The sequence below is a fragment of the Epargyreus clarus genome, unplaced genomic scaffold, assembly GCF_041222505.1.
Source record: "Epargyreus clarus isolate Ecla_fem2 unplaced genomic scaffold, WU_Ecla_fem_2.2 ptg000029l, whole genome shotgun sequence".
NCBI classification, from domain to species: domain Eukaryota; kingdom Metazoa; phylum Arthropoda; class Insecta; order Lepidoptera; family Hesperiidae; genus Epargyreus; species Epargyreus clarus.
In genome coordinates, this window is record NW_027332235.1 from 3,026,667 (window position 1) to 3,050,793 (window position 24,127).

Sequence of the window (24,127 nt, forward strand, 5' to 3'; positions counted from 1 at the left end):
CATCATCACAATCATCATTACTGTCCTACTGCTGGGCACGGGTCTCCTCTCAGAATGAGAAGGATTAGGCCATAGTCCACTGCGCTGGCCAAGTGCGTATTGATAGACTACACATACCTTTGAAATCATTTTTTTTATATTAGCTTCATAAGAAAGTTTAAGCTGAACTAGATAGACATTTTTTTACAAATATGTACAATGTACATATTTGTAAAAAATATATTTTGCAACGTATGCTTGTTCGACAATTCGCAACTGCAACTGCAACAACTGCAAGTGCCACTGTTATCATAAGTTTGAAGGTGGTAGAACCCTTTGTGCTTCGACTCCGGCGGCACCACCGCCACACCTATTTCTACCTAATAACAGCAGTGTTAGGCGCTGCTATGTACCGGTTTGAAGGGTGTGGTAAGGGAGACAGACTTTTCCGAGGCGTTCCAGCTTAGTCCTCAGGGGTAGCGGCGCATATGTGGCCGACCTCAGGTAGGAATATCTAATCCTATCTGGGGTTGATTACAGATGTTCATGGGCGGCAGTAGCCACTTACCACCAGGTGGACTGCATGCTCGTCTGCTACTCCTATATTATAAAAAAAAAAGTTCAGAAAGATTCCAGGTTCCATGCCCGGCCAGCCAAGCATCTTAAGCATATGAATATTTTTAAAACTATTTATTTGATTGTGTCCGTAGCAACCACGATACAAGGAATTCCATTCTCGGGCTACTTAAGTCAAGAAAAAAACATTCTTAATGACGATACGGATATTAAGTACGAAGTTTCGCTTAAAACATTTTCATACATATTTAAATATAAAAAAATCTTTAATAAATTGCGTCGAGATTCATAGCACATAAAATTCCGATCATAAGGTTAAAAAAATCAAAACCTTTCATGACTTGCACCAAACACCTTTTAAGAGAATTATCCATTTATTCACAATAAACAATGAGACAGGAAGGTATTATTCATATGGATGTTGCTACACGGCTTCGTAGTTTATACAAAATGTTAATTAATTAAAAATGGATTATTTATCATTTAAAAAGGCAAAGGTATTTCTCTCTGCTCTGCCTGACTACATCTATGAAACCAGAACACAGCAGGTTTACACTTTGTTAAAGGAAGTTAAAATAATAGTCCAAAAAACATTTTTGAAAATATGATGATCTACGTGATTCAACGTTAGTCATACACTCCGGTCTGTTACGCAAAGGGTTTTGAGTTCGATCTTGGTCTGCACTCATTTAATGAGGAATTTAGAATATTGTTATGGGTTTGGATTTTGCACTCGTCTATGTGTGTGTACTTGGCATCCACGCCACAGATTCCTAAAGTGAGGAAATGAGTATAAAAAGAATTATAATACGACCTAAAAGCTTATTATTAAGAAATAAAGATGATACTTCTTCATCTGTTATTATTTATAAATGAAATACTTTCATAAATAAGATCTACTGAAGTATGCAATAAAGAATATTCTATCTACCTATCTATTTCACTTTTCTTAATTCTTCTTTCTTCTCTTCTCATTCGTCGTGAGTCACCGCACTGAACTGAGGCATCAGGAAATTCACGGGCAAATTACATAACTCCTGTGAATTCTCCCAGTGCCAAGGTCCACCGCGGTCATACTTTCCTTTCGGCTTTTCTTCTTTCTTCTTGTTTAATCTTCTTTTCTTCTTTTCAAAAGATTCACGTTTTGTACGATATATGTATAAGAACGTTGAATTAGAGATATTTTCCTCATTGTTATCAGTATAAGCAATTGTTTGTGTTCATAAAAATATTGGAAAGATTTGAATAAAAAGAGTTCTTGGACGAAGTTTCACTTGTTTAAGAGTAAAATAAAATTTAAACCACCATCTTAAATCTTAAGATACCAAGGTGTACTGTGGGAAAAGTTGTTTTTTGCCCAAATTACTACTTCTAAGGTATCACCACATCCGAAAGTGAGTTACTATTTTGTTTACAGTTAAAGCCACAAAAGCGTGATAATACTGACTGTGTTATGTCGCAGACAATTACGAAAACACGGACTTTTTGGATAAAGTCCAAGTGAGTACCTAAGTCTCGTAAGGTAATTGAACTATTACCTAAATTGATTTGAGTAACTTACGCAAAACTAATTGAAAAAAAAAAAAAAAAAAAAAATTAAAATTAAATTGAATGAAGGAACATTTTTCTTTCATTTTTCAAGATCTTTAGCATTGGTCATAAATAAATCCAATACCGTAATTTACACACTAAGGGTGGGTTGCATCATGTAACTTTAACATTTACAGAAGCCTAACCAACCGTCAAATCAATGGTTAAAAAATAATTCGTTGCACCATATTAGTTGTGGTTGAAATTACGTCATAACTAATACTTAACTTTAACCGCTCGATTTCGATCAGTTAAAGTTACTGTATTTGTCAACTTCCCTATCTGTCAATTTCGACTAAAAATTTCGGTGACAGCGACACAAATGACGTGAATAACAAATCAATTGATGCAACACGGAATTCTTACATTCCATCGCTACCGTCACAGTTACTGTAATATTTAACTTTAACGCAAACTTTAGCCGGGCTTTCGATGCAACCCACCGTTAACTAATTAAAGTTATTGTTGTTGTAAGTGCGTTAACGTTACGGTAACAAATTCTTTTTTTACATCGTTTCATTTTAATCCTCAAAAACAGAAACCCATCAGATCTTTAATCAACTTTAAGTAGCATTCGTGTTCTATACGAAGATAGTTAACTATGGTTATGAACGGTTAAGACCTCTTAACATTTCATGTTACTATTATACTTTAGCCATAATCTTAACAGTCCACTTCTAGTACGACACTGCAACATCTTTCGGTTCAAAATAATAGGCGGTAAACCTCAAATATCCGCATGATTTTCTACCGTTCAATAAAACGCTGGCACCGCAGTGCCAAATTGGAGCCATTTTGCAAACGCCATAAAATGAAGCGACAAAGTAGTCTGTAAAACGGTAATAGCAGATCATTGACGCGAAGTTCAAGTGATAACTGTGTTAACAGTACCTATCTCTACGTACGTATGTCTATTGGACGTTTTATTTTTATAATATAGGAGTAGCAGACGAGCATGCAGTCCACCTGATGGTAAGTGGCTACTGCCGCCCATGGACTTTTTTAATCAATCCCAGATAGGATTAGATATTCCTACCTGAGGTCGGCCACAGACGCGCCGCTACCCCTGAGGACTAAGCTGGAACGCCTCGGAAAAGTCTGTCTCCCATACCACACCCTTCAAAACGGAATACAGCAGCGCCTAAAACTGCTGTTATTAGGTAGAAATAGGTGTGGCGGTGGTGCCGCCGGAGTCGAAGCACAAAGGGTTCTACCACCTTAGAGGAACACCTTAGGTAGGAATATAGTCCTATCTAAACTAGAACTAAACTATAACGCTTCGGATAAGTATGTCTCCGTTATAACTCCCAAACCAAAACACAGTAGCGCCTGAAATTGCTGTTATAAATCAGAAATAGGTAAATATAGCAGTGGCGTCTCGAGAGCCCAACCACAAACGGTTCTATCACATTCATGCCATGTTAATTTCATTTTATTTTTAATATGCTTATTACTAAAGTAATTGCAAACTGTACGATGTCAGTCCTTATTGATAGATGGCAATGTTTAAACTTCATTGGAATGCAATGCAATCTCACGGATCAATTAATAGTCAGTCGGTACAACGAAACATTAGTACCACTTCAAATAAGTGGTATTTCTAATAACCGGAGTGTATTTGCAGTCAATATAGCTTGACAAATAATTCATCATAATGCAGTGTCACCCCATGTAACACGTCATTGCTTTTAATGTAATGGGTAGAATGTAATTTCGTTATAACATTGGGGAAGTTAAAAAAGCAGTGATATTTTAGTGGTTAGAAACTCAGTTTCTTAATCAGGGGTCGAATTCTACCTCTGATTTTTACCCGACTGCCAAGGAAGGGTTATGTTTTTCGCGCGTATCTTGTATGTTTGTCTTTCTTTATTTGATCCGATCTAACAAACGGCTCGATGAATTTCAACAGTTAAAGTGTCATTATATTTGTCTCAATGACCCGAGTGTCCTTAGATAGGTGTTAGTAAAAAAAAATCAAAATGGCGGATTTTTGGCGCGAAATAGTAACACATTTAAAAAAAAAAGTTAACCGAACCTATCGAGTAGGGTATCAAATTAAAGGAAATTAAACGGAGATTGTAAAAACATATTTGTATGTATATAAAACAGTAAGGTGACTGACTGACTGACTAACTAAATGACTTTTTCATTTTTCAGAAATCAACGTACAGCCTAAACCAAGGTCCTTAGAGTTCTGAAATTTTGCACACAGGTTCCCTATATAGCTTGAATAAGTATTAAGAAAGGTTTTTTGGAAATTCTACCCTTAAGAGGGTAAAATAGGGGAAAACAGATTTTTTGAAATCCTTTAATTTTGAAGCAACTACTATAAAATTTTGTATTTGGCTTTCTGGATAGGAACAAGGACGCACTTATTTATCCCCCTCTGAAAAATCAACCCCGTAGAGGGTAAAATAAGGGTTAAAAGTTCATTTGAACAATCGTCAATTTTGAAGCAAACACTATGACATCACTATGGTATCAGGCTTGTTGGATAAAAATAATGAAATGCTGCGAGGTAAAATAATGACCGAAACTTTGATTTACTGAAGTTATATATTTTATAGACCGTAAATGGTGAATTTTTTCGCGAAATAGTAACACGTTTTAAAAAAGTTAACCAAACCTATCGAGTAAGGTGTCAAAATAAAGGAAATTAAGAGGAGATTACACATACATTATATAATATATCTTATATATAAAATTCTCGTGTTAGTTACCGTACTCCTCCGAAACGGCTAAACCGATTTTCACCAAATTTTATATACTTATTCAGTAGGTCTGAGAATCGGCCACTATCTATTTTTTTACACCTAAGTGATAAGGGTTGTTCATCCTTAACATTTTTTTTTAGTTATGTGCCCATTAAAAAATACACTGTTTAAAATAACTCTGAGGTCAAGTAATTTTACATTTCCTTCCCCCTTATAGAAAGTGAAAATTAATTTCTAACACAACCTTTGAAAATCAGAGGTCTGGGGTACGTGTCTGTATTCGAAGCTCGGCTCCCTCAATTGCGACTCTAATCACAAGTCTATCACCCAACTACCACCTATGCTACAAGTGTAGTACTTAAGCAATATTATACACGTAACCCCACTTCACTCTATAAATAAATGTTATGGCTACATTTACGTCAATTACTCATATTTCATACGTCGATCGACGTATTTTCCACTACATAAACTCGTTAATAATTCCATTCTGATTCGAGCTTACGAAAGCCACCCTTGTGAGGTGAGGTGGTAGGTGGTAACGATTTGTTGTGACCACCGTTACCATGGTGACGGGTGGTAGAAAAACAACGGAAGCGAGCTAGTGAAATGCAGCGTTTTTGTTTAGATTTGAATTTCTTGGAAAACTTCGTAGGGTTAGTTTTAACAGTTTTGTGAGTTTGCGAAGGGTGAAGGGATTTATTGACTAAGTTAATATTATGTGTATTGTATATCTAAATCGTATCGTATCGTAAGTCTAGTAACACTCGTGTATATGTAAAAGACTTTCTTTAGACAGTTTTTGATTTTCATATAAGAATCATAAATGTAAAACATTATTAATAACTAACCTAACCTAACCTAACCTAACAGCGTAGCTCAGAGCTTTAAAGTAAAAAATATATATATTGACAAAAAACCTAACTTACAATATACTAAGATATTTAAGAACATATTTCAATTTTATCCAGCTTTATAATACGGTAGCTCTGTACAATTAAAAAAATGTTTCTTTTTGACAAAAAATGATAAATTCACAATTCACACAAATATTCACAAAGATATTTTTTCATTTCAAGTACCTACTTCAATTCATTTCAAATGAAGAACTCTATCAAATAAAATCACAATACACAAACAGACAAACAAACATAAACATAGTTACATTAATATTAGTTCGCGTGTAGACTATCGCTAACGAGGGGTCGGCATGCCACAGACGGACAATGAGCGTGATTATATAGTTAATGAGTTTTATTAGCGACTATGTTGCGAGGAAAAGTGATAATTTTTTTATATCAAAAACTGTTGTTTTATCTAACAAATTGTTTGTAATGCCCTTTGCTTGGGAGTATTTTGATTACAATTATTAATTACGTTACTGCGGAGGGGAAAGTTTTTTGAGTGTATGTCTGTCATATATTTGTCATTCTTTGCCATTTGTACCCTTACTATGAGTTGTTACATTTTTACAAAAATGACATTTTTGTATTTGTTACGTATTTCCCATACATTCCAATCCGTTTTGATACAGTCCGCTAGGGGCGCTGATTGGAAATGTATGGACAAATACATAAACAAATACCAAACCGAAACCACCACCAAAACAGTTATTTTTGTTAAAACGTAAACCCCATACTAAATGTACTGCAGTCAATACTGCTTGACAGATTTTAACGTATGATGTGTGGTTGGATTCGTCTAAATTTTGGCAGTGGCATAGGGTAAGTACATTACTTTCCTTTTCAGTTAATTATTTTTAGTAAATCGTCATTTTTGTTCTAATAATAATTACCTACTAGTTTTAGTCAGCTTTACCACATCAGAAACTTGTGTTATCGGTCATGCAAATGTTCTATCTAAGTTTCTGTACTTATTTATGTGTGGGCTCAGGACACCCATTTTACGTCGAAATTTAAATGCTATGAGAACAGAAAGCATTTTTTTTGTTATTTCCATTTTCAAAGATTCTCATGTCCATATCGACTACAAACTATCTAAAACATTAACAGCAAACCATAAAAAGATAGCGCACAACATCGGAAAGTACACGAATCGATCAAACCACCCATTTCCCCCTATAATTTGCATAGTAAAGTAACGGAAAAATCCATAACACAAATGAAATTCCAATTAACTACCAATGAAATTAACTTCGGGGAAAGGGGTTGAAAGTGGACATGTTTACGGCGGCTTATTTGATTAAAAAAGTCCATTAGGGCTGATTTTATATTTGAACCATTTCTGGTAAAAAGTATTATAATTATATTATGTTTAACAAAATTATATTCAAATAAATTGTATTATAACTAAAGCATTACTAGAGCTACTAAAGTAGATATAACAACAACGTTTAGAAATAACAAATAAGAATTTTGGCTCATAACAGCAGTGTTAAGCGCATCTACCTATTCTGTAGGAATAACACAGGAAAAAAATTAGAAGGGGTTCTAAAAGTAAAGATTTTATTTATTTATTTGTTATGAACAATGAATAATGAAATGTATTATAATGGAAATCAGAACATCTCATCTTTGTAGTACGAGATCAACCAACTTGAAACTGACGTAGAGTTCTTATATAAAAAAGCTGAATAGTACTTTTTGAATTATTTTTTTTATTATTTAGAGTTTGTTCCAGTATATGTATGGTACAACTTCACGTTAATTAGATTTGGATTGCACACCCCTTCAATCTTAATTTTGTACATTAAAAATTGGAATTCAACACCCTTCCACATTGAAACCATGAATATTACCAAAATTATTAAAACGTAATCTACACAGATTCTTATCACTTACACTTTCCATTAACACACAAACAAAAAAACCATTAACCCACACATATATCCAGACATCGATACATATTATTCTATAGTCATTATACTGAAGTTACAATCATTATACTAAAGTGTATATCATGAGGCGACGGTAAGGCGCGGATCGCGTGTTAAAATCACAGTAAAATATAAATATAGGCGTTCCCTTGGCGAACTCAAGAGGGGTGGGTTTATGGCCTCTAACTAGGCCAGAGCCCTATTGTCCTTAACGTAAAAGGATTTCATGTGAACCACCCTAATTTGTTTTTACAGCTTGTATGTACTACCTTATTAGAATTAATTTTAAAAGTGATTAATAAGATAACCATAGATTAGTAAAGATACTTCGCCGCCTTGAAATTAAATGAAGCCACAAACGGTTTATTATCGTAAGTTCTTTTTTTGAATTCTAGACAAATAAAAACATTTTTAGAGAAAATTTACGAATAAATAACTAATACTGCGTAATTTACATAATAAATAAATAATTATTTAAAATATTTTAGGGATATTTTAGCACGGAGACGTGGCAAAACTTTTTTACGCAAGTATTTCAATTCTCAAAACTGGGTACATTTTCTTGTTAGGAGTGAGTAATCTTTACTAATCTATGAAGATAACAGGAAAGAATTTTATAAGATGAGAATGACACTTTTAGAATGGACTTATAGATTTTTTGACATGAAAACGCTTAATATAGTTTTTTAAGCGTAGTATTAGTTTTCGAAGTTAAAAGTCATAAAATACAATGCTTGAATCGTTAATTACAAAACCATGAGAAATTGAGATCAATAGTTACAACTACGAGTAGTTAAAGTAATATGTCGATAATCCTCAAAATTAATTTAACAGATTTTATGAAAAGTAATGAAATAAAATGGTAAGCATAAAATATGTCATATTGAGATTCTACATGTCATACAGATATGTGTCGTGTACTCGACTATAATATTTAAGTTCATATTTTTGTTATAATAATATTTTTGCAATTTTTATTATAATATAGTGTTACTCCAGAGTACCTATAAAAATAATAATTAACTATGATTGCATAATAAAATAACTATTATATAATAAAATAATAAACCAGGTCAATAAATAAATAAAACTATATGTACTGATTTTAAAAACGGTACTCTATATTATTTACTAGCTGACCCGGCAAACTTTGTACCGCCTCAAAATCTATTTATCAAATATATTTCGTATAAAATATAGCCTATGTTACTCGTGGATAATGTAGCTTTCGAATGGTGAAAGAATTTTTAAAATCGGTCCAGTAGTTTTTGAGCCTATTCATTACAACCAAACAAACAAACAAAGTTTTCCTCTTTATAATATTAGATTTATCCCTCCCTCTTATAATCCCTCTTTATAATTTATCCTGTAGATTATAACTTATAATATTTATTGAAATAATACTCATAATTATGTTTGTTTAAGTAGTAAACTTAATAAACGGTATTGCTAGCTATGGAGCCGTTATATTTTCCCAAGGGGTGATCACCACCCTTTTAATTAAGTTCATTGTAGCGTGACGTCACTGCTAAGGAACGGAAAGTGTTAGCATTTTCGAAATATAAAACAACATACATACAGTCCACCTGAAGGTGAATGGCTACTACTGGGCATGTATAATATGTATATCTATTATTAATCCCAGATAATATAAGAACTCTACTGGACGTCGGTCACAGATACGTTCGGACCTTTACGGACTTAGTGGGAACGTTTCGGATAAGTATGTCTCTTTTACCACAACCGAAATACAACAGCGATGAACACTGCAGTTGTAGGCAGTAATAGGTGTGACAGTGGTGCCGCCGGAGACGAACCACAAAGGGTTCTACCACCTTCACCGGTTTCAAAGTGTGATCAGGCAGAACACACGAAACGTTCCAATTTAGTTCTTACGCTAGTGCCGCAACTGTAAGCTCAGGTAGAACTCTAATTCTATCTGGGCTTGACTCTATATGCCCATGGTCACCATTTACCATCAGGTGAACTATATCTATATCTGTTATAGCTATTTCAATTTCCTAGCTCTAAAATTATAGTTTTATAACTATGTACTAAAGTGGTTAGTAGTTTTAGTCCCCATACGGCATTGCAGGTATGGTTGCGTGCGGGTAGTATTGATTCTGTCGGCTACTGGTACTGTACATTTATATAACATGCTAAGGTTCTAGGGGTGAAACATTATGTATACTTTGAAGGATATATTTTTTCATAATATAAGAGTAGCAGACGAGCATGCAGTGCACCTGATGGTAAGTAGTTACTGCCCCATGAACATACTACAATCAACTATAATCAACCCCAGATAGGATTAGATATTACTAACAGAGGTCGGCCACAAATGCACCGCTACCCTTAAGGTCTAAGCTGGAATGCCTCGGAAAAGTATGTCTCCTTTACCACACCCTTCGAAACAGAACACAGTAGCGCCTAACACTCGTGTTATTAGGTAGCAATAGGTGTGGCGGTGGTGCCGCCGGAGTCGAACGAAAAGGGGTTCTACCTTCAAAATTTTAGATTTAGTTAATCTTATTAAAATAAGTAAATCATCCATAGAGTCTATTGTATTTTAAAAACCGCCAAAATCCCGATATGAGCTTCAAATAAAATACGTTCTACTAACAGCTTTACTTTAGCTCTACATCATGTACATTGACTCTACATACTCTACGATATATATTTCGAAGCTTTATATTTTTGTACGCCATTGCAGACATGGTCGCGTGCTACTGGTATCGATTCGGGCGGCTAGCCAAGATATTGATCGTGGCTTTCACAGATTGGACGTTTTAAAAATATGTAGCAAGTTTACTAACGCCATAAAAGTATCCGATTTTGTTGGTAGATTTAGTAATACTATTGTTATAAAATTTCACAATTACTATCAGGCAGTTGACAAAAGACGATCTTTGATAGGAAAAACATTGGATAGATTGGTTATTAATAAGTAAGTCGGTAAAATATGCGATAAAAGTTTTAATGAGACTTTTTTTAAGTTACAATGTATGCTTGTAGTAACCTTATACAATGACAATTTTAAAAGAACTCTCAGTGGATCTTCCGGAGGCACTACTACCACACCTATTTCTGCCTACTAATTGCAGTGTTAAGCGCTGTTGTATTGTGCTTTGAAGGGTGTGGTAAGGAAGACTTACTTATTCAAAGCATTCAAGCTTAGACCTCGGATGTAGCGGTGCATCTGTGATTGACCTCGGGTAAAACTCTGATCTTATCTGGGGTTGATTACACATGTCCATGGGCGGCAGTAGGCACTTACCATTAGGTGAACTGCATGCTCATCTGCTACTCTAATATTATATATCTTATATATAAAATTCTCGTGTCACACTGTTAGTTAGTGTACTCCTCCGAAACGGCTTTACCGATTTTCACCAAATTTTATATGCGTATTCAGTAGGTGTAAGAATCGGCTACTATCTATTTTTATACCCCTAAGTGATAAGGCTTGTTCACACTTAACATTTTTTTTATTTATATGGCAACACAACGTTTGCCGGGCCAGCTAGATATATGTAAAAATAATATTTTTCACGCAAACGAAGTCGCGGGCAAAAACTCGTAGCTTATAGATGTCTATATTATTTTTCTATGAGTACGCATTCTTAATATGTTTGTTTATTTCTGTAGTAATATAGTATAAAGGTCAGGTAAGTAATTACGTCTGTTAATACAGGTGGAATTGCTCATAATTGGAGAATCATGGTAGCCATATGATTGCACTCTGATTATAATATGACTCAGAAAAATAATACCGACTAGAGTTTTTGTCATCAACAACCCATTACTGTCCCACTACTGGGCACGGGTCTCCTCTCAGAATGAGAAGGATTAGGCCATAGTCCACCGCGCTGGCCAAGTGCGTATTGGTAGACTTCACATACCTTTAAGATTTTTTTTTATATATCTCTCAGGTATGCAGGTTTCCTCACGATGTTTTCCTTCACCGTTTAGCAAGTGATAATTAATTTCTAATACGCACATAAATTTGAAAATCAGAGGTGCGAGCCTGGGATTCGAACCTCGGACCCCTCGATCGAGAGGCCGCGTCTCTTAACCACTAGGCTGTCACTGCTTTTTGTAATCACTATTAAGTCGCTGCTATATACAGGGGTAGGGGTTCTGGGTTCAATCACTAGTCAGAGAAACATCAAATAAATTTGGATTTCCGTCCTATCCTACCTGTTGTGTCCTGAAGGTGTGTCCTGAGGTAGAGATTAAATTAAAATTTATCTCTGAGATTCCCTGACCAGGGTTCAAACCTGGATTTTCTGCGTATTGAATATATATAGTGACCCCTACGTTTTGTCAAAATCATTATCGATATAAGTTCCCTAAATAATTTTTCGTACTTATTTATTTATTTATTCTCAAAACACCATTACATCTATCCTTACAGGCTAAACACCCAATACGATAGAGAGGCCTTATTTTAAATATTTAACTAAATTCTTACCTACATTCCTACTTCATTAAACATATTATATGAAGCACAACTATTGCGAATTCACTCAAGTTGCATGAAAATACGTCAAGTTGTTCATGCGCCTGGTTGAGTGTACAGAGTGCTCGAGTGAGAGGTGACTTAGCCAATAGCTCGGTCCTGGCTGTCGGCACGGCCAGCAGAGGCGGGCGCCGGCGTCTACACACATAGTCCTCTGGAGCACAGAGCTCCAGGCGACACAGTACCTCCGGATTATGAGCTACACCGCGCAACAATTTGACTAAATACGCGATTAGTGCGAACTCTCGGCGTACTCTGAGTTGATTGTAGCCCACCATTCCTAACACGAACAATGTGGGGTACATTAACGGGTAGTATGGATATACACCGTATAATTTATTGTACAGATGCCTCGCAAATTTATTTTGAACTCGCTCCAACATTGTTACATATTTTGCTTCATAAGGGGCCCATATGACTGCACTGTGTTCCAGATGACTCCTGATCAGTGAATCATATAACACCTTGATTGCGGTAACGTTAGTCATGCCTCGCGACTGCCTCAAAACAAATCCTAGGTTTCGGTACGCCTTCTTACAAACATTAATAATGTGTTCGCGAAACCTAACTTCACGGGTAATGGTAACGCCAAGATCACGTACCTGTGTTACTCTCTGTAGCGGCTCGGAGCCCATACGATACTCGTAAGGCAGGCCGGCGCGTGCGCGAGTAAAGGATATCACCGAGCATTTGGAGATATTAAAATAGAGCTTGTTTTCACGGCTCCACTCTGTTATCCGATTTATGTCGTCTTGTAGTCGTTCACAGTCCCTTCTTTCTTTAACCTCGAGCAGCAATTTAAGGTCGTCCGCAAATAACAAACATGTGCCATGTTGAACGACTTCTGGCAAATCGTTAATCATTATTATAAACTCGAGAGGCCCCAAATTGCTGCCCTGGCTCACCCCTGACCTGGTGTAGTATGGCTCAGATAGGAAACCATTAACATCAACATATTGTTGTCTATCCCTCATATAGTTGGCAAAAAAATTTAAGAGATGCGGCGTACAGCCGAATTTTGCAAGCTTTCTTAATAAAACGTCATTATCGACTGTATCGAAAGCTTTCCTGAAATCCAAGTAAGCTACATCCACTTGCTTACCAGAATCTATGGAAGGGACGACTTGCGCCATAAAGCTGAGAAGATTAGTTGCAGTGCTACGCCCCGGGCTAAATCCATGTTGTGCGTCCGATAGTTGTGCTCGCACTTGTGCCTGCACGCTGCGCTGAATGGCGGACTCAAAAACCTTTGCCGCCGTCGACAGTACAGCCACAGGTCTATAACCGTGAATATCTGATCCAGGTTTGCCCTTAGGAATTGGGACGACTCATATTCGTATACATATTAATTAAATAGTTTCTTCTGTCAATATAGTCTTTTTTGATTTTTTTTGTTTTTCTTTGTTTTTATTTTTACCAGTTCTTCTCTATATTCGTGCTACAATTATTACAATTCTGTCGTGTTGTCATCGTTTATTCCCTTAGTGGGCGAATTTTCCGATGTTTTTTCTTATTTATATAGTTTATTTACGTTTAATGTTCATTTACGTCATAAACCGACGCGTATCGCATCAGACAACAAAATCTCCTATATCATATCTATTGTCTTATTTATACAGGGTTACTGATAATTCGATACATTCCCTTGGAGGGGTAAAAGTAGAGCTCATTTGCAATAGGTTTTGTCATTAAGTACCCTAGCCGATAGTGATTTGTTTTTGAGATATTCAAGTTTTTGTGTTTTTATTTCTAAGTACCGCAAATACTAATAATAATAACTCTAGCAAATTGACCTCCATAACGTAAAGTTTAAGGGTACTACTACAGCGTATTGTCATTTTAAGGAAGTGTTGCGATGTTAGGTATAAGATTATGCAAAAAATAGGATCAAAATAGGACATTCACTTAGGAGCATTTTATTTTTTGCCTGAAATCGGTACTTAGAAATACGAGTAAAAACACAAAAACTTGAATATCTCAAAAACAAATCACTATCGGCTAGGGTACTTAATGACAAAACCTATTGCAAATGAGCTCTACTTTTACCCCTCCAAGGGAATGTATCGAATTATCAGTAACCCTGTATATCTACATCTACCTATTTCTTTAACTTTAGACATTCTACAAACTTGTTTTCTGATCATCTGTCTCAAATTGACCTTTAGTCCTTTTCACTTAACATACCTAATTTATTTTGAGGCATTTTTGAACGACAGATGTAGAGCATTCTCTTTAAGGACCTATTAAGAACTCTACAAAATTAAAGGCCAAGCAGCCTACAATAGAGTATGAAAACAAATATAAGGTGCACTTAAATAATATATTTAGTTCGTTTATTTTGAATTATTTTTAGGTATGAGCGGAAATTACGATTTACCACCAAATGGAATTCCAGTTTCTTTTTCAACTTGAAAATAAGAAAAAAAAGCATGCATTATTTATGGTGACTAATACCTTAACATTGCTTTTTGATGTTTGAACACAGCATCATCATCAACTCATTTGTGTCGCACTGCTGGGCACGGGTCTCGTTACAAAATAGGAAGGCATTATTCCACCATAGTGGCTAAGTAGGGTTTGGTAATCTTAACATACTCGTACCTTTTGAGAATATTTTTAAAGATATCTAAAGTACTTAAAAGGCTTATACGCGGTGCTTTCCTTCATTGTTATGGTGAGTGATAATTAATTTCTAATAACTGAAAAATCGGAGGCCTGGGATACGAACCACGGACCACTTGATTGAGAGGCCGAGTTTCAAACATCAGGCTTTCACTGCTGTGAAACCAGTAGTGGCACAATAAAGTCTTGATCGACACAATATGTAATTACAAGCATGCGCTTCCAGTATTGCAATCTATAGCAAATTGTTAAGTATACAAAGTATAAAAAAGTGAGTTCAATGTGCGAAATTAAATAAAAAAACGCCGCCCAGTCTATAAATTAATACCCGATTTCATTGTACGGTCAGCAAAACATAATTGTATACCCCAAATTATATCGTACATTTACGGCATAATAAATTTAAATTCATTTTATTAAGTTCAATATGTAACTTTTAATGAGTAGAATTTATAGGTATCCTTTAAATTGGTTTTATCGTATTACGGTGAGGTAACAAGTAATTTGAAGACAGACAAATTTGGTGAATTTCGATAACGGTCTTCATTATTCTTTATTCAACGATTGCGGCGCTGATTGCAGTAGATATCTGCAATAAATCCCAGACAAGACTAGATTCCTACCTGATACCTCTGAGGACTATCCTGGAATGCTTAATAACAGTGCTTAATACTGCTGTTATTAGGTAGAAATAGGTGTGGCGGTGCTGCCGGAGTGGAACAACAGAGGACCCTACCACCTTTATATGTTCATTGTTCAAGTCATACACAAAAAGAATATGAAATTGTTTTATGTAGATTTTAGAGCGAGGTGGTTGGTGAATTAAGTACCCGACAGGACTAGGCTCCGCCTAGAACCGTTTAGAACCTCACTACTTATACTTATAAGGTTTAAAAAGTTTTGTCCTAGTTACTGCACTTGATTATGTATCTTGTCAACCGCAATAGATAAATAAATTGACCAAAAAATCACTTAAAATTATTTAAAAATTCTGGTCATCTTTTTGCTGACCCTACAAACCTATCCTCAAAAAGACCGCCGATAATACCCTAATTGCGATATTGACTGTAATAACCCAATTGACTAACAGGTTTCACGAAACAATCGTAGAATAACTTCACACATATGACTTCACATGACTATCACACACGCGGCGCCAGAATACGCGTTCTGTGTGACCAGGCCTTTAGGTTTGATTTTTCAACGATGCTGTTTTATTGGTTACAACTAGCCTTGTAAGGAATGATTTTAATTGCAAGATTACATTTAATTTGTGAAGTTAATATGTATTTAAGTTTGGATCAAACCTTGCAATATCTAGATCTTAAAAATGTTTTTCATTGATAAAAATTGTACGTGTATAACAAGTTTTTTTTTATTTTATTTCTAAAAGTGAATAAATGCCTTGAATCCAAAACTATTTTTAAAGCCAACGAACGATACCGTCATATTTATGGCAAGCATGAACATTTTTGAAACTTCCTTTTTTTACAAAAAAGCCTGCAAAAATATATATGTTTTAGATTTTTTATGAAACTTTTTTTCTGTTGTACAAGAAGAACTTTCAAAATTACACATTTATATAAAAAATCCTTTTTATATCACTTGTTCCTGTAAAAATAATTTTGTTTAGAAGTAAGAAATTATAGTATACGAATTATCGTACGAAGAATAATATATTTGACCTGTAGTGTAAAAAAGTATAAAAGTATAATGCAATATATTTCTCATCTAATCAACATCAGGAAGTTAATTCTAATATTATATTGCTGTAATTATAGTAACTGAAGTCATCATTACGATATAAGGAACAGCGTGCGTACAAAAACTAGAAATGGATTTTATTAACTAGACCGTTCATACTTAGGCTTTAGAATAAATGTTTTTATGAAAAAGTAGTGATAGCCTAGTGGTTAAAAAACTCGGCCCCACGATCGAGGGGTCCGGGGTTGAAATCCCAGGCACCTCTGAATTTTCAAAGTTATGTGCGAATTAGAATTTAATTATCACTTGCTAAACGGTGAAGGAAAACATCGTAAGGAAACCTGCATACCTAAGAGATTTATAAAAACATCTCAAATGTATGTGTAAGTCTACCGATACGCACTTGGCCAGCGCGGTGGCCTATGGCCTAATCCTTCTCATTCTGAGAGGAGACCCGTGCCCAGTAGTGAGACAGTAATGAGTTGATGATGATGATGAGTCCTTAGAAATAGCAACGGGTATACGATCAGCACGGCGCACGGCGGATCTTCATGGGCGACAGTGACCATTTACAACCAGGTGGACTGCATACTTCTTTCCTATTTGAATCTTTTAAAAAAGGTAAAAGACCTGCCTAAGAAAAATTACTTTCACACTAAACGCTATTCCACTTAATTATGTCGCGGTAACACCATTTTAATGATCTGATTATGCAACGTAAACGTAATCTAGATTTAACTTACACAACATCCACCACCGGATGGTCAAATGAGTACCGACACTTTGATACAAATACGGTATAACGAGATCTGTCACCTTACAATATTTATACTTATAGTTTTTTTATAATGTTGATGAAAGCAGCTTTCACCGCTCATGAACAACGTACAATAATACAAATTAGATTCCTTTCTGAGATCGGTTATCCGTGAGGACTAAGCTGGAACGCCTTGGAAAAGTATGTCTTTCTCACCACACCCGTGAAACCAGAACAGCAGAGCTTAACACTGCTGTTATTAGGCAGAAATAGATAGGGCGGTGGTGTCGGCGGAGTCGACGATTGGTCGACCGAAAGAAGTTGTAACTTTTATCTAAAATATTTATATTTGTAAATATATATTTTAACAAAGAGACATAATTAAGATTTTATTCATTATCTGTCTGTTTATTTCCGATCAGTTTTTGTACACTATCGATACTGAAACAGCCAATAAAAATGTATCGAGGACAGCTGAGAGCCATAAATAGTGTACATAATTGATACATTGGCGTCGATGACACCTGCACAGAACATACCTACATTATGTTTACTTACATATAAGTACTATTTAACTAATTAGGAGAATCGAAAAACTGCTTAGATAAGCTAAGGTTTGGTATGAGAATATAAGAAAAAAGTATTTATTTTTAGTCTTAGTGGATAGGTATATGATTAGTTCAGTTTCGTTACAAATTCTAAACGAAATACTACGGACGTCCCAAGATGGCTGGCCAATTATAAGTATGAAAACGGTTTTTTGAGAAAAATACGAAAAAATGACGTTTCTAAAAGCTTGCCTAAAAATATCTTTAATATAAATTTATTTTGCCTTCAATTTTCTAAATTGTAGGTTAATTTTCCCTGTTAATGGTAAAGACGAGAGAGCAATTGATGCAATGTGACATCAAATTTACAAAAAAAGAGACCTCAAAGGTATGTAAAGTCTACCACTTTGTTAGCGTGTTGGTCCATGGTCATGTCCTTCTTATACTAAGAAGAGACCTATGCCTGGCAACGGGTTGACGAAAACGACATAAAATTTTAGATTTTTGCCATTACCGTGAAAATTTTATTGCAAAATTTTTAATGACAGAAAATTCATACAATGATATTAATTACGTGCGAGCATTACGTTAGATAGCAGCGATAGCCTAGTGGTTAAGAAACGCGGCCTCTCGATCGAGGGGTCCGAGGTTCAAAAAACCCAGGGCACGCACCTCTGATTTTCAAATTAATGTGCGTATTAGAAATTAATTATCACTTGCTTAAACGGTGAAGGAAAACATCGCGAGGAAACCTGCATACCTGAGAGATTTATAAAAAAAAAAAAAAAAAAAAAATATCTTAAGGGTATGTGAAGTCTATCAATACGCACTTGGCCAGCGCGGTGGACTATGGCCTAATCCTTCTCATTATGAGAGGAGACCCGTGCCCAGCAGTGGGACAGTAATGGGTTGATGATGATGATTACGTTAGATACTAAAATTTTATCTCAATTTATATGAAGTGTGTGAACGCAAAAAATAAGGTCTAGGCTACAATCTACACAATGCAATGCGTGCGAATTTACACCTACTAACGAGTAATGACCAAAATGACCTAATTGAAAGGGAATGAGGTACAAGGTTTTTTTAAATTAGTATCATTTTATTTTATATATATTTTTGTCTGGGGAGGTACCACTGCTGAAGACTAAATAGGTGGGCTATTTAGTCTTCAGGTGCGTTTTTTATGTATACATATTATAGAAATAGCAAACGAATTAAGAGTCCTACTTAAAGTCGACCATAGACGCTACCTCTGAGGACTAAGATGGAATGCCTCGGATAAGAACGTCTTCCTTACAGCATCCTTGAAACAGGAACACAGAAACGCTTAACACTACTGCTATTGGTCAAAAATAAGTGTGGGGGTGGTGCCCCGGGAGTCGATCTACAAGCGTTATACCAACATTTGTGGTCGGCTACAGGTCCCAATCCCTCATTATCCAGTCTGTTCTAGTTCTTTCTTGTTGGTTACAGATGTCCATAAGCGATTATTTCCTGTTACAATAGTGTAAAAAAAACTTCGGTCGATCACCAAAGTGTTACTGCCTCGAAGGACTCAGCTGTAATATAATACTACCATATCTTCATTCATTGTCTATTAATCGAAATATATTTTATCTGTAATACTTAACAGGTAATTATTTCAAGTTACCGTGCATGCACGTATCTTTATATTCTTCCTATCGTAAATTGGCGGCCATTTATCCTATAATTAATGTCAAATAGCTGGCTTATTAATTTAATTACGTTTTTCATACATTGGTTAGTTATCATTATTGGGGTATGCCGTATGCATCGGATATAAAATTATTAATAGGTAGGCATCATCATTAATCCATTAATGTCCCACTACTGCGCACGGACCTCCTCAGAATGAGAAGGATTAAGCCGTAGTCTACCGCGATGGCCTAGTATTGGTAGACTTACCTTTGCAAACTTTTTTTGTTAAAGATTTCTCAGGTATACAGGTTTCCTCACGATGATTTCCTTACCTTATACTAGGTATAATATTAACGTATCTTTTTTAATGTTTTTGGATGGGAATGGAGCGAAGACCGCCACATCCATTCCTAGCGTGAAGCAGCTCTTCGTTTTGGTTGAAGGGTGTGGATACCGGTTGACTTGCATATGAGACGATTATCTTGGTATCAAGAGTTACAACGAATCTATAATCGGCTTTAAGTAGTATTCTATATGGAGTTGGTTTCAAATGTCCATGGTCGGGAGCCATGACTTACTATCAGGCTCCCGACCTGATAAGCTAAGCTCATTTACTATTCCAATTTTACTAAAAAAGTTAAGTAAGCGACTATAATATGACCGTTGAAAGTAAATAATACATAAAAATCCTTAAAACAACATATATGTCGATCGGTCAAATGGTGTGAAACTTTAACGGGCTCGTATATATGTTTGTGTAATTATACTAGGTACAGGTAATGTTTGTTCATATCAATCCAACTTGTAAGGTCTCTTGTTTTAACGTGTTACATTGTACTAGATAGAGCGGGTGATGAATGATACCTATCGGGGAACGGCCGATACATGACGACCTCTCAATCAACTACATGTATACAGCATGTTCTTTTACAATTTCCAATAAAAAAAAACCTGATTTTTTATATACTAAAAGAAATTAAATCTAATGTTAAGAATGAAGAATGCTTACGAAGATGTCTTCACTTTTATTTATTTTTGTAATATTTTGAAATTTTAGAGCAACCAAAATATTTTACTAATAATGAAGGTTTTAAAAGGCAATTCTAATAGTACGAGTACCTAAGTAACTAAAATTAACATTAACTCAACTTTGCACTAGATATTCATTAAAATATCTTTATAAATAAAACCAGAGATTAAACGTAATGATGACTTTATGTTAAAAAAATTCCAAACACAGATTGTAAGTGGAACCTAACAATAAAGCAGACGTGCTACCTGATGGAAAGTCAACGTCGCCTTTAGACATTTGCAACACCAGAGATGTCGCCAAGGTATCGCCAGCTTTGGAGAAGTTCTTTTTGCATCTTTCTTGAAGAGCCCCATATCATCACCCAGGGAATACTTTGGAAGGAAGTTCATTCCACAATTCGCACACGGCTTAAGTGACCGTGATATTGTTTTACGTTAAATACTGTCTAAAAATAAAACATATATTTAAGCACCCTGTGTATATGGATCGTGCAGTGGGTCCAGTTTTTGTAGCGACTGCCCCACGCCCGGTTGTTCTGATCTTGACCACCGACAACATTATTATGTATGTGTATAAGATGTATATCAACAACACTGTATATAAAGTAACAGCTGTATGAATTTTGGCTTGCACCGCTAAGTTCTACATTTGTGTACATACGTCTGGTTTTTCAAAGTTATGTAGTCATCAACTATTACTCTCCCACTGCGTACGTCGCTTAGCAAAGAAAAGGTATGTACACGAAATTTAATTACACTTGCTGTAATGGTGAAAACATCGCAAGTAAATACACTGAGAGTTCCTTAAAAATGTCAAAGATGTTTAAAATCTATCGATTCGCATTTGCGCAGCATTGACTAGAGCCTAAACCCCTCTAATGCTAAGAGGAGATTAGGACACACATATCCATTGTCCCTGTAGTTCCGGAACCAGAATAGGGCTGCGGTATCCCCTGCTTGTTGTAAGAGGCAACTAAAATTGGCTTTCGGGGTTGCGGGCGGCAAGAGTGGAAGCGCGAACCGCCCGGCTAGCGACCCCGGGAAGGACGGCGGTATGTGTGGTCGCATTCCGTCGTGTACACCAGACGGTGTAGTGATACAAACAAACCTGGGCAGAGCCCGACGGGGCAGTGCGCTGAAAGGACTCCGAACGCGTTCCTTTGGAAATCCCGGAGTCCTCTACGTAGCGCCGAGGACGGCCACCGGGGGGGTTAGTGCAATAAAAGTCCCATATAACCCCGTGTCGCTCCCACGGCACCGGGTACCTTTTGAAGTTTTCCCCCTCGAGAAAAAAAAGGAGACACATACCCATACTTTAGCCTTGTATGAAACTTCTTAGGCGTGTCACTTTCGTCACAATGTTTTTCGTCTCCTTTAAACATAAATGATTTCTAATACGTATATAAAAAAAATAGTAACCTAGGATTCGGACCCCAATTTAAGAGGCTAAATTTCTAACAACAATGTAATGGTTTCTAAATTTTAGTTTCGAAAAAACCGACACTGTTTACAGAAACAATTTCCTCTGGATTAATAAATTGGTACTGAATATAGGTCTCATATACAGACCCCCGGACTCGAACGTAAACAAATTTCTGGAAGTTTTCCCGACATTTATTGAACAGTGAAAAAAATGTATTATATTCGGTGACTTTAACATTCTGTTAATAGAGATAATCGGACTAAAGAGTATATGAAGTTAAAAATAGAATTCTCGCAATATTAGTATTAGCGAAGCATGTTAACATTTTGTTACTTAGCTCATAAACGCTGTGGAAATGGGGGCAGCAAATATTTACACGTAAACGTGATTATTTTCTTAATTACACCGTTCGAGTTATTTCACAGCTGCTTTGGAAAATCCACGCTACTTTGAAGTATAATTTTAACAGATGAAATATTTATCGTATGTTTTAACGCGATTTTGCAGCGATTCATCATCATTCATCAATCCATATTCCCACTGCTGGGCACGGGTCTCTCAGAATAGAAAGATTAGGCCATAGTCCACTATGATGACCGAGAATTGGTTGGCTTTTGCCCGCGGCTTCGAAATTTCAGCCCGATCCGTCCAGTGGTTTGGGCTGTGCGTCGATAGATCACTATGTAAGTCAGTCACCTTTGAGTTATATATATTTAGATATCTCTTTGGTATGCAGGTTATCTTGCGATGTTTTCCATCACCGTTAAAGCAAATGATAATTAATTTCTACGCACATAACTTAAAATTAAAGGTGCGCGCATGCGATTCGAACTTCGGACCTGAGAGGTTACGAATCAACCAGTAGACTGTTACTGGTTTGCAGCTACTAACGCGCGACTGTTTTGGGGCGACATTAGTTAATGCAATGTGTTACGCTACAGCATAGCAACTGTAACGCAACCAACGCGCGACTATTTCATTCAGTACATTGCATTTAGTAGACAAGTAGAGAAGGGACGTGACAGAACTTCAACTGTATCATTATTTTTGTGATTTAAATCGATAAAGTCGCTGTGGATAATCGCGCTTCATTTTAAAATGTATAATAATTATGCAATATGAGGCCATTACTGTCCCACTGGGTAACTGATCGGAATGATAACAAGTAAGCTTCTACCAACATAGGCACGAATACATCGAACTATTAACATTTATGGGCTGATTGGTTTGTGTGAATCAAGTTTAATGTAGAGTCAATTTTAACTTACCTTATCACCAGTAGCAGGATTTAGAGGATCATTCTGGAATTCTTCTTCGTGATTTATCTGTAAACAAAGAAGCGCATTTTAGAATACACATTATGTTAAGATTCCTACGTAACACATACGGGAGGAGACGCGCGGGCGGTGCGGTGGTGGTACGAGCCGAACACTACTCACGCTTGCGACCTCCGTCGGCCACGAACGATTTCTTTTTAAATATTGTATCCACCGGGAAACCCTAATGTAATTAAGCGGCCTATTAAACCAGCAAAATACAGTCCACTCTCTCATTTAAGTCCCAGGACCCTAACACATTATTTGAAAGTATCTTGTGAAGTGCTTATCGCGCTTTGGAACTCTGATACGTAACAATTGCAACATTTTTTGCAATATACAGATATACAATTATAGAACAGTCTAGTTAGCAATATTTCGATAAACTGTAATTACTGTGCAAGTAAGTCCTGCTTCTAGAAATAATGTTTTTATTTCTTTCCCGAATTTAAAATCTAAAAATAGAACAATAATAAAAATATATTAAGGACAAGAAATATTATACTACCCTTACAACTTAAGAATGGTTGTGAAAAAAGCAAGGAATAGCAACCTATCTGTCTTAAAGTAGGACTGATTATATCAGGGATTGATTATAGATATTAATGGGCGATAGTAGCCGCTTACCATCAGCTAGACTGAATGCTACTTATATAACACTAGCTGACCCGGCAAAAAACCATTTATCAAATATATTTCACATATATTTGATAAATGGTTTCACATATATTTGGTAAATATATAGCGTATATTACTCGTAGATAATGTAGTTTTCGAATGGTGAAAGAATTATTAAAATTGGTCCAGTAGTTTTTGAGCCTATTCATTACAACCAAACAAACAAAC

General features: G+C 35.8%; 2 protein-coding genes across 3 annotated transcripts in view; both read right to left on the reverse strand.

The window, feature by feature from the left end:
• LOC140754277 (uncharacterized) overlaps positions 1–24,127 on the reverse strand; it is a 182,520-nt gene that overhangs the window by 15,623 nt on the left and 142,770 nt on the right. For both annotated transcript variants that reach the window (XM_073089248.1, XM_073089249.1), the window contains one exon: positions 23,234–23,290. The gene's annotated coding sequence lies outside the window, so the exon portion shown is untranslated. The remainder of the gene's footprint in view (positions 1–23,233; positions 23,291–24,127) is intronic.
• LOC140754561 (uncharacterized) overlaps positions 12,450–24,127 on the reverse strand; it is a 43,094-nt gene continuing 31,416 nt past the window's right edge. Inside the window, exons 3-5 of the mRNA XM_073089604.1 lie at positions 23,234–23,290; positions 12,820–13,527; positions 12,450–12,497 (exon numbers count right to left, since the gene is read on the reverse strand). Of these exons, the coding sequence (XP_072945705.1) occupies positions 12,450–12,497; positions 12,820–13,527; positions 23,234–23,290 (813 nt within the window). The remainder of the gene's footprint in view (positions 12,498–12,819; positions 13,528–23,233; positions 23,291–24,127) is intronic.